At 39.5% G+C, this 12,154-nt stretch overlaps 1 protein-coding gene across 9 annotated transcripts in view; it reads right to left on the bottom strand.

Annotated features, from left to right (window-relative positions):
- Nucleotides 1–1,603: 1,603 nt before the first annotated feature.
- Nucleotides 1,604–12,154, bottom strand: part of GARIN2 (golgi associated RAB2 interactor family member 2) — a 39,227-nt gene continuing 28,676 nt past the window's right edge. For 2 of the 9 annotated variants that reach the window (XM_084969499.1, XM_084969497.1), the window contains 3 exons: nucleotides 8,824–8,852; nucleotides 4,576–5,792; nucleotides 1,604–1,729 (listed from right to left, as the gene is read on the bottom strand). In XM_084969499.1, the coding sequence (XP_084825625.1) occupies nucleotides 5,728–5,792; nucleotides 8,824–8,852 (94 nt within the window). In that variant the 3' untranslated portion in view covers nucleotides 1,604–1,729; nucleotides 4,576–5,727. The remainder of the gene's footprint in view (nucleotides 1,730–4,575; nucleotides 5,793–8,823; nucleotides 8,853–12,154) is intronic. The other 7 variants (XM_084969504.1, XM_084969501.1, XM_084969500.1 and 4 more) reach the window with 6 other exon arrangements.

The following is a 12,154-nucleotide window of genomic DNA, read 5'->3' as shown; positions in this document are numbered from 1 at the left end:
TAAGAAAATCCAAATAGTCTCCAGGATTCCCTAGAAACTGGTACCCACATCCAATGAGGAGGAAAGAAAAAAAATGTTAGTGTGTGTGCTTTATGGGTGTGTAAAGAGAGGCCCATTTCCTTTCTAAGTTCTTAAATGCATAAAATAAGTAATTCCAGAAGCTTCCTTTAGCTCCGCAATGAGTTTTTTCCCCCTCTACCTCAGGGTTTCCACCCTCGGTGCTATTGACATTTGGACCAAGTAATTCTTTGTTGTGGAGACTGACCTGTGCAATTTAGGATGCTTAGCAGCATCGCTGGTCTCTACCCATCAGGTACCAATAGCACCACTAGCCCCTAGTGACCATCAAAAATGTCTCTAGCCTTTGTCAAAGATTCCCTTGAAGGACAAACTCACTTCCAGTTGAGAACCGCTGATTTAGCTTTTCAAAGAAATGGCCATTGAGGAAAAAAGACAGCGTTTTGTGTTTTTTTTTTTTTTTTTCCGCATTTTTCCAGAGCATTTTTTAGAAGAATTTTTTTTCTTTCTTTTTTTTTTTTTTTTTTTTTTTTTTTGGTCTTTTTGCCATTTCTTGGGCCGCTCCCGCCACATATGGAGATTCCCAGGCTAGGGGTCGAATCGGAGCTGTAGCCGCCGGCCTACACCAGAGCCCACAACACTGGATCCGAGCCGCATCTACAAGCCTACACCACAGCTCACGGCAACGCCAGATCCTTAACCCACAGAGCAAGGGCAGGGATCGAACTCGCAACCTCATGGTTCCTAGTCGGATTCGTTAACCACTGCACCACGACGGGAACTCCCTCTTTTTTCTTTTTTTTAAGGTCCACACCCATGGCATATGGAAGTTCCCAGGCTATTAGTCAAATCAGAGCTATAGCTGCATGTCCGTGATCTACAACACAGCTCATGGCCACACAGGATCGTTAACCCACTGAGGAAGGCCAGGGATCAAACCCAAATCTTCATGGATACTAGTCGGTTTTGTTACCGCTGAGCCATGATGGGAACTCCCAGATTATAAACTCTTTTAAATCAAGTAAAAGTAAATAGTTCGAAGCTGGTGCCAGCGCCTGACTAACCAAGTACTTGAATGCAAGCTTTCAGGCCTCATGGTCCCTGGATAATACTTGAAGCAAATGCAAGAAGGTAGAACAGCAAACAGGAGTATCCCAAGCCTTGTGACCTTAGTTCAGGGCACAGAAGAGCTGAGAACAATTTGCCAACGATAAAAATGTATTTTTATTTATTTTCTCTTTGAAGTCTGTAATAGGAGATGAATACACCTAGGATCATGGTAAAATGTGTGAACTAGCTGTTTGTTTGTTTTTAACTCTTAAAAAAATATATGGGGAGTTCTCATCGTGGCTCAATGGTTAACAAATCCGACTAGGAATCATGAGGTTGAGGGTTCAATTCCTGGCCTCGCTCAGTGGGTTAAGGATCCAGTGTCACTGTGAGCTGCGGTGTAGGTTGCAGAAGCCCTATGGATAAAAACCTAAGTTTACGAATTGAAAATCTTACAGTTTTGTATATAGTTCTCTACTTCCTTTAAAATCCACAGTCATAATAATAAAAATGTAAGAAATTAGATTGGCATGGATTAAATGCTCAATGATTAGTAGTAGCCTTTATTTCTGCCACATGGAAGACACTGCTTTGTTTTCCCTTCCTTTGATTGTTATTTCTTGAGCTGTGCTTGTTTTCTAGTTTAGTACTTTGTATTTATCTGGCAAAGGAAAAAAAGATGCAGTCAGTTCAAGTCATTCAAAAGGTCTGAAATACAGAATATTTTTTTAATGCTAAAATAATGCTTTATCATGAGTTCCTAGGACTTTATTCCAATCTTAGATACAGACAATGCAAATTTTTTTAAAAAGGAAAATTTTAGACCCCTTATATATATGCTCATAGAAGCACATATTTTTAAGAAACACTGACCATCAGATTGTAATGTAAGATTAAAATAGTTCATAATTAAGTATTATTTATCCCCAGAATGAAAGGATGATTGAATATCAGAAAATATTTCAGTGTAATTGGCCACAAGTAAAAGCCAAGTTATGATTACTTTAACAGGTGCAGAAAATTATCTGCTATGAATCAACACATAGTATAACATGAGAAAAAGCAATTATAAAGACATTTCCTTGATGAAATACAGCATATTTTAAAGTTATTACTGTTAAGTGTAAAGGTTAAAAAACTTAATGAGTAAAATAAGTGTTTGAAATAAGTAAAATTACATTTATATAGAGCTTTAACATAACAATAAAGATCATTTGAACAGGAGTTCCCGTCATGGTTCAGTGGTTAATGAATCTGACTAGGAACCATGAGGTTGTGGATTTGATCTCTAGCCTTGCTCAGTGGGTTAAGGATCCAGCATTGCCATGAGCTGTGGTGTAGGTCACAGATGCGGCTTGGATACCGAGTTGCCGTGGCTGTGGTGTAAGCTAGCAGCTATTGCTCCAATTCAACCCCTAGCCTGGGAACCTCCATGTGCTACAGGTACAGCCCTAAAAAGACAAAAAAACAAAAAAGATCATTTGAATAGGTAAGAGCTCATGTTTTAAATCTAGAAGTTGATTCAATGATAAAGGAAACTCTTAATGTCTTAAAATTTTTGTTTTTAAAAGTTATTTCTACCACATAATAATCTAATAAATCAAGAAGTCAGTTATGAGCTTTTCTTCAAGACTTATATTATCATTGAATTATTTGCAAGTTCTCAATGTGTGGTAAACTGAGTCCTAAAATAAGTCATAGGTATCTGAGATTTACAAACACATAGTGAATGGTCATTGTAAATAAGGGGCCAAGAAACTTTCTCATTATTTTATAAAATTATTTTAATATTTGAAATATTAAAATAATATTATGAAGTCTTGTAACAAATTTTTTCACCATATAAAAAAATCATCTACCTTTTTTCCATGTATTAGTGATTCACGATTTAAATATTTGGAAGCCACTTTTTAAATTTCTGAAGTCAAGAGTTAAATATGTTGTGTATATCCTCATTTTTGCCCTTCTTTGCATTTGCACGTCTCTCTTAATGAGACCCCAGTATTTGAAATTTCATTGTTAGAAAATGTATTAATCAAAGGAGAAATCACTGTAGAATTTTGGGTTAGCTTTAAAGGAACTTCTCTAAATTCTATAGTATATCGAGAGATGGCCAGGCTTGGAACCGTCCCTAGATGGATGTAGAAACAGGCATGCCACCCTGAGTGCCATCCCTTTACTGTCCACTACTATCAGAGAACACTATTAAGAGCATGCTTAAGGGGAAAAGAAGTAACAAGAGGATAGGCACAGACTAAGGAATATAAGTGCAGGCCAGGGGAACATTTGTAATTTTTTGGCTACATCGTTTCCTCTGGTGCATCACCTCTGGCCCATGGTGTGCATCTGGGTGGGGCCCTGCTAATAAACTAAGTGCTCAAAGGCTAAACTGCCTTTGGTGGCAGAGTGCCAGAAGGATGGGAAAAGGGTGGGCACCTCAGTTCCATCATCAGAGCCCTGATAAGGTGGTTGTGGTTCCTGCTGAAGCCACCCCTGCTCCACCAACCTTCCCTTCAGTTGTGTGAATTCAGCCTTAAGTGATATGTGTTCATCTGCACAAACACAGTCTCTCTCTCTCTTTTTCTCGCTCTTTTTTTTTTTTTTTTTTTTTTGGTCTTTTTTGTCTTTTTTCTATTTCTTTGGGCCGCTCCCACGGCATATGGAGGTTCCCAGGCTAGGGGTCCAATCGGAGCTGTAGCTGCTGGCCTACGCCAGAGCCACAGCAACGCGGGATCCGAGCCGCGTCTGCAACCTACACCACAGCTCACGGCAACGCCGGATCGTTAACCCACTGAGCAAGGGCAGGGACCGAACCCGCAACCTCATGGTTCCTAGTCGGATTCGTCAACCACTGCTCCACGACGGGAACTCCTTCTCGCTCTTGTGTACACACACACAGCATTAGCTATATTGGGAGAGGCAAATGAGCAAAGTTTCATTCATAAGTAATTTTCTGCAAATCTAGTGTCTCGAAACTCAGAACATAGTTGGCCACCACATACAGCTGTGCAAGTTGTTCATTGCACAGAGACTACAATGCGAATGGGGCTCCCAAATCTGTGCAGTGCACAGTCTGCATGCACAATTGTACATGGCAGCCCTGTAGAGACTTTATAAATATTTATAATTTTGGTATGAAAAATAAGAGGCCTTGGCCATGTCGACTAATCTGAGAGAGCAGGTTGGGAAAGAGTATGATGAGGCAGCAACGAGGAGGAGTAGCAATGAGAATGAAAGGAATCACTGTAAAAGCAGCAGCAAGTAATTCTCTTCCCAGTGCCTCAACCAAAGTGCCCTCTTCTCCCTGTGATGATGTTACGTTTTGACCCCTGGTGGGTTCTAGAGCACAAACCACAACAAAACCCTCAACATTCCATTCCACCTCTATTTTCTTACAATAGAAGTAATAAGATTCAGTGTTAAAAGATTCCATTTACTGACAACTTTTTGTGACACTGTCATGCCTGTCCTTTGTATCTATAGCGACTTATAATTGCAAAATATTACCTTTAGATTGTCTTACATGCTTTTTTTTCCCCCATTGGCCTTTTCTTTTTCTGTTTTATTTTCCTTTCCTTACATCCATTCCCCTGAGAAAGGGGGGGGGGGGAGCAGATGAGACACAAGACTGAGAAAATTAGAAGAGGATCTGGCCAGAGAGGAGAGAGCCAGAAAATAGTGGGGGAAAGTGGAAGAGAGATCATTAGAATGGGGGGAAGTGAGGAAGAAAGAAAATGCCACAAACAGGAGAGAAAGAAGTCACAGAATGGTTAAGAACTTAATTGAATCTTAAATTCAATTGATGCTCTAACCTCCTCATCAAAAATATCTTTATTCTTTCCATTGGGGGCTATTTTTAAATTTCACAGTCCCCTTGTAAAGTTCTCCCACCATTTCTATTTTTATTCCTGGTTTCATAAACAGAGAATAAACCTGGCTGCTTAGGATTCCAAGGATTTGATTTGCAATGGTTAAGAGCAAAGTGGAAAAGAAAGATGGATGGGGCAGGAGAGGACACTCCCAGTATTTTGTAAGTGATTTTGCCCTGTCTTTTTTTCCCTGAATCTCTATCCTTTGTCTCATTTCTTTCCATCTTGGAAATCTACCTCAGGATCGTAGATAAGCCTATTGTTTGGGCTCAGTATAAAGCAATCAGCAAAGTTAAGGAGAATATAGCCTAGGAAGGTAAGAAATTGTGTCAAGAAAGGGGAGAGATGGACCCAGATCCACAGAGATGGGTTTAGCCTGGGCCCTGCCTCATAGCCTTTTCATAAAAACAGTACCTTTGAAGTGCCACTTTACCCAAAACGTCAGAAAGAAGAAAAAGTGTAATTCTTTCAAACTGCCGAGAGGTTGGAGAGATGAATCAGAGACCATGGTTCCCTTCTAGCCTTCCCCAGGAGCTGTGTGAAGGTGAATCTGATGGGATTCAAATTAACAGGGATTATTATTAACAAGGATTTGTTTTACTGCCATGGGAGCAGTTATTATTCTGGCTTCTGCCTAGAATAGAAATCAGATTTACCATCTCATTTTCAGTCTACATTCAGTCTAAATTCCACCAGACAGGGGATTAAGACTCTACTAATTTTTGCTTTTCCTGGGGTGGAGCGAGTTAAGTGTAAGTAAGAGAGTGTGAAAGGGGAAAAAAGAAGTGATTCAGAGCAGTGTGGCAAGGGGGAAAGAAATGCTAATCAGTGGGAAAACGGAAAAACTGTACAATCCTAAGCAAGGAAGAGTGAGAGGATACAGGAGAGCGAAGTGGAAAGAATGAGAAAGGACGTGAAAGAAAACAAACAGGGAAAATAATTAATACATTGTGAAAACCTCATGCCAAATTTGTATATTGTACTATCCTTGTGTTTTACCAAGTTCACAGTGGAATTTTGCTGCACATTTGCTCTATCTTTCCTAAAGCTCCTGATTTCCAGAGCCCCAATTCCAGCTGCCTGCTAAATTTCTAAAGCTGGGCCACCAGTACCACACACGAGCTAATAAAAATCATAACAGCGGAAAAGGCTTCGAGATGCTCGTCACACTGTCCTTCCCCACCCATATGCACACACATCTGATAGCTTTGGGAACTGAGGCACAGAGGGATTAAGAGTGACATGGGACGGGAAGTGCAGTTAGAACTCACACCTAAGGCTGTTGACTCTAGGTTCCGTGTTTAATAGCTGATTTCTGCACCTTGCCTTCCAGATTTTCTTCAGTTCCTTTTTCCAGCTTGTTTCATGGACTCACTACCTCCCTCATGCTGCCTCCCAAAGCTTGCCATCCTTAGTTTTGTTTTGGTAGTTCTGTTCTTCTTCTTCTTCTTCTTTTTTTTTTTTTTTTCTTTTCTAGGTCTTTTTAGGGCCTCACTCATGGCATATGGAGGTACCCAGGCTAAAGCTCAAATAGGAGCTGTAGCTGCCAGCCTTTGCCACAGCCACAGCAACACTGGATCCGAGCCACATCTGCGACCTACACCACAGCTCACAGTAACACCAGATCCTTAACCCACTGAGCAAGGCCAGGGATGGAACCTGCATCCTCATGGATATTAGTCAGATTTGTTTCCACTGAGCCACAACAGGAACTCCCCATATCCTTATTTTCATCTCACTGATTCTTACCTGGTCAAGGCTTTGGTACCCTTCACCTGGACTATTATAATGACTTTCTGCCTCTAGCCTCTTCCAGATTGTCTTAGAGATGGCACTCGGAGTAATACTAGTTTTGTCAATTCTTGGCCTTTCAGTGGCTCCTCTTTAACTACCAAGGAGTACTATCCAGACTCCTTAGTGTGGACTAAAACCCCCCAAATCTGGCTCCTGCCTTGTTCTCTGGCTGCATCTCTTAACTACTCCTAAATTGAATGTGAGCAGCACTGCCTCATCCCTTTAATTTTGCCCACACTGTTTCCCCTTTTCTAGCTCAGACTGCCTAATTCATAGAATTGTTCATGATTTTCTCTCGAGCTAAAATTAGGTTCTCCACTTTTCTCTTCAAGGGCCTATAACATTCCAACTTATGTTATTTGTGCACATGTCTTGAGGCCAGATAGTATGTCTTGTCATTTATTTTTAATCTCTTCCAGAGCCTGTCACAGTGCCTCATATATAATAGATAGGCACTGAATGCTTGTTCAGTTGAACAAAATTGAGTTTGTGCCAGAAGACAGGTGAAAGACTCAGTCATAAATAAGATGAAAATAAAAATATCAATGTCCTACATTAATTTGAAATTTCCATCGTTTAAATAAGGAGTGCTTCAGAATGAACAAAGAATGTACTAATTATATGCTAATGTACTAATTATGTATTAGTGACAAGGCTGTTGCTAGATTTATCCTTGCCTTTGAAAATAAGAGGAAATATTTGCCTATATTGAATATCTCTGGAATTTTTACAGATTTGATTTCTTTTTGAAATCAAATTTGGAATAGAAATTGATACATGAAAATTCTATATACTGTGAAGGACAATTTGCATTTTTCTTATAAACTAAGATAGCATTTTCCTACATTGTTCTCAAGTTCAATACTGTAGATCGGAGTATGGGTAATACCACATTGCAATGAAGTTCATCAGGTATTTTTGGACACTAAAGTCCAGGAAGAAGGCCCAGAGATAAATCTAATTTGTGTAAATACCTTTCCTGTAATAATTTAATACTTTAAAAAATGTTATTGAGGTAACATTTTTATAACACTATATGTTTCATATATACAACATTATATTTTATACTTCTACTTCTATATATCCTACCATTTATCCCTCCCTGCCAATCATTTGCTTTTTTTTTTGGTAGGACTCTTGCAACTGTGAATAAAATGCCTTCAAGTGTTTTCGGTATTTTTCTCCTCTTCATTTAAGTTCAGTGAAATGTGCTTCTGCGTTCCTTCCATGATGTTCTTTTATGCATGATTGGAACCGAGGCTTATTCTACACCCCCTCCAAGAGGTTAGACAGTAACTTAGAAGTGGGTCAGCAACAAGCATGTGGAGAGGTCTCCACCAGTGCCTGCATGACAACCTCCACTTAAAACCTCACTACAAAAAAACAAAACAAACAAGCAAAAAAAACAAAACAAAACAAAACAAAAAACTCTTTACCAGTTAAAGATCGTGAGGTGTGGGAACATATAAAGAAAAAAAAAAAATTTAAGTGGTGTTACCTGACAGCCAAGCAGAGGCCAAAGACATAAGCAGGAGAAGAGGGGCTAGGGATATTGGTTTTAGATTTACCAAGAAATTAAGTTCTGGATCACTTCCTTTCCAAATCAACAGGGATAAGAGGCCCTACTGTGTTCAGGTTCTGCAAAACTAGCTGGGAGTGGTTCAGGTACAATGAGTTAGAGGTTCAGAGAACTGGAGTTCTCTGGTGGCCTAGAGGTTAAGGATCTGGTATCATCACTATTGCGGCTTGAGTCACTGCTGTGGGTTGGATTTGATCCCTGGCCTGGGAACTTCTGCATGCTGCAGACACAGCCAAAAAAAAAAAAAAAAGATGGAGAGAGAGATTCAGGGAACTAAGAAACTCTACCAGCACAGAAAGAAGCAAAGTGATGCCTATCACTTGAAAGATAGCATAAGGATAGGCTTTGAGGAAGTTTCTGCAGAGTAGGACTCTCAGAATGGAGCAAAAGCAGGAAAGAGAATGCATCAAAACATCTTGCTGGATTCCTTTGCCCTTTACTCTGTTCTAGGACCCAGAGATGATTGCTTGATACCAGGGATCACAAAGAAATGTAGTGGAATTTGTTCCATACCTGAAGTGTCTGAATCAGTTCTCCTGCTCCTGTAAAAATAAACAGCACTTTTCAAAGTTTTGCCAGTGTAACCACAAATATTTAGAAAAGAATTACTAGGTACTAGATAACTGGTTATTCCGTAAGTACTTTGTAGGTAGTCATAAAACATATTTAGCAAGTGGAGTGCATTATTTATTATAACATAACTCAGAGTAAAATCACCTAAATTTCTGTAATATGCAAGCTATCCAAGCTGTTAAAGCCATAAAAATGAGTTGTACTAATTACATATAGTCTTTTGCTATTTTAACTATTACCTGGCACTCAATTGGACGGTAGGGATCCCTATCCTGCTACCTTTCCTGCCTCTGAGAACTCTTTTGGGGTTGAGAATGAAAGAAGTGAATTGATGCTGCTCAGGGGCTTACAGAGTCCACTGTGTGGGGAACATACGCTCCCCTAGACATGTGGGGTACTTTCTAGAATAGATGAGTGCCTGGGGCTGGAAGTTGGCCACCTTGCTAGCCCTTCATCACATTCTCTATGGCCCGCCTTGTTGGGAATCTTGCAGGTAAATAACAAACCCAATTATTTACTGAAGTTATTACATTTCTTAATGCAGTAAGTGGTTACAATGGTTAGGTGGCTAATATAGGAGACTAGCTGTCAGTTTTTCAGGCAATTTTGCTTTTAGAGTTGTCCTTGGATAAAGAAGTTTTCTGCATGCCTGATTTTTTTAAATGAATAACAATAATTAAAATACCTCTTTTTCTTTCTTTCTTTCTTTCTATCTTTCTTTCTTTCTTTCTTTCTTCCTTTCTTTCTTTCTTTCATTCCTTCTTTCTTTCTTTTTCTAGGGCTGCACATGCAGCAAATGGAATTTCCCAGGCTAGGGGTCCAATCAGAGCTGCAGCTGCTGGCCTGTACCACAGCCACAGCAACGCCAGATCCAAGCCAAGTCTTCAACCTACACCCCAGCTCCCAGCAACACCATATCCTTTACCCGGGCTGGGGATCAAATCTGCATCCTCATGGATACTAAGTAGTTGGGTAGTTACTGCTGAGCCACAAGGGGAACTCTGAAAATACTTATTTTCTTAACCTCATTGACATGCTAAAATATAAACTTAAGTCAGTTAATTTTTCACCAAATCTTTGTTTCTTGGCTGCATTTTCAAAACTATTTTGGAAGTATTGGGGTTTGAGTAAAAGGGTTTCAGAAGAACAATTACCCTTAGATAAAATCTTCTCAGATAAATGTATGAAGATATAATTCTGATCCATTTATGGGGTTGGCAAATTCATGCAGTTCAAGTTCTGCAATGGATCTTTCCAAAGTAAAGGTTAAATTACTAATTTTCTGAGAAGTCTGCAAACAAGTGCTAATACAGCCTTTACCAAATAGGTCTGGTGATTTAAATAAGGGTGGGTCTAATAATAAAAGTTTTCAAGAGACGGAGAAATATCAAGTAAGTGTACTTAAAAAAAAAAAGTGCAAAGCAAAATTAAGCCTGTCATTACTCTCTTTAAAACAAAGAGTCATAGTAGTTGGAGTTCCTGTCGTGGCGCAGTGGTTAACAAATCCGACTAGAGAACCATGAGGTTGAGGGTTCGGTCCCTGCCCTTGCTCAGTGGGTTAAGGATCTGGTGTTGCCGTGAGCTGTGGTGTAGGTTGCAGACGTGGCTCAGATCCCGCGTTGCTGTGGCTCTGGCATAGGTGGGGGGCTACAGCTCCGATTGGACCCCTAGCCTGGGAACCTCCATATTCCGCGGGAGCGGCCCAAGAAATGGCAAAAAGATAAAAAAAAAAAAAAGAGTCATAGTAGCACTACTGCCAAGTTATAAGAAGGAATGGAAATGCTTATAAAGTAAATCCTTCACTTATAAAGCACCCAGTGTGACATTATAGAAGTCTCCAGAGTCTTTCACTCATCTAGATTTAAAATTGCTCAATTTACATTTGAAAGGCCAGTGAAATCTGAGGACAGGATAATCAACAAGGGCATTGTGCAATTTTTTTTTCAATATTCCAAAGTACATGGTTAGAAAGTATGACTGAAATCCATGGTCCTGGAGGAGAAAAATATAGTAGAATTTATTTATTACTCTCACAGTGTCTTGACTTAATCCTACAAATGTCCCAGGAATAAGGCATCTGTGAATTCCATTCTGGTCTTTGATATTATTACAGCTTTCACTTATATAATTCACATTTTCAGATTAGCTAGTAATTTTGTTCCTGATGTAAATAGGCAATAGAATCTAATCTATGCTTGATTAAATTGGATGTAAAAGAATTACTTAGAACCAGAAATTTTTTGGGCTTTGTTGTCTATTTCTTTCTTTCTCTCCGATAGGGACTAATACAACTTTGAATGTGCAGATGATTTTTCATCCTAAAAATTTAAGTTATCTTTACAGGTTTTAATATCGTTAAAAACTGTTAAGAGCTGATCTAGGGAGTTTCTGTGGTAGCTCAGTGGTTAACAAACCCCATTAGTATCCATGAGGACATGAATTTGATCCCTGGCCTCACTCAGTGGGTTAAGGATCTCGTGTTGCCATGAGCTGTGGTGTAGGTCACAGATGCGACTCGAGACTCAGATCCTGCATTGCTGTGGCTGTAGCTGTGGTATAGGCCAGCAGCTGTAGCTCCAATTTGACCCCTAGCCTGGGAACTTCCATAAGTAGCAGGTGCGGCCCTAAAAAGACAAAAAGACCAAAAAAAAAAAAAAAAAAAAAGCACTAATCTAATGCTCAGAGGATTTTTAGGGTAGTAAGATTGTTCTGTGTGTAATGATGGATACATGTCAGTGCGCATGTGTCAAAACACTTGCAACACAAACAATGAACCTTAAACTAGGAACTATAGTTAATAATGTATCAATTTTGATAATTAATTGTAACAAATATACCACAATAATGCCAGGTGTTATTAACACCAGAAACATGGGAGCAGAGTGAGGAGGTGGCAGTTGGGTGGGTGGGTGCATGGGGCTCTCTGTACTATCTGCTCAATTATTCTGTAAATCTAAAACTGTTTTTTTAAAATAAAAAAAATTAAGTTATTTATTTATTTATTTATTTATTTATTTATTAACTGCACTCTATACATATGGAAGTTCCCTGGCCAGGGATTGAAGCTGAGCTGCAACTGTGACCTATGCCACATCTACAGCCATGCTGGATTCTTAACCCACTGCACCAAGCCAGGGACTGAACCAGAGACACTGCAGAGACAATGCTGGATCCTTAACTGCATCACAGTGGGAACTTCTGATAAAGTTTATTATTTTTCAAAGTTTCTTTTTAAAGTCACTAAAAACTGGGAGTTCCCTTCGTGGCTCAG

Source organism: Sus scrofa, chromosome 7 (genome assembly GCF_054392235.1).
Source record: "Sus scrofa isolate SSC_HxYL_T2T_F1_AM1 chromosome 7, Sscrofa_HxYL_maternal_Yorkshire_Landrace_v2.0, whole genome shotgun sequence".
Taxonomy (NCBI): domain Eukaryota; kingdom Metazoa; phylum Chordata; class Mammalia; order Artiodactyla; family Suidae; genus Sus; species Sus scrofa.
The sequence above is the reverse complement of the archived record's forward strand: the minus strand, read 5'-3'. Positions and strand labels throughout refer to the sequence as shown.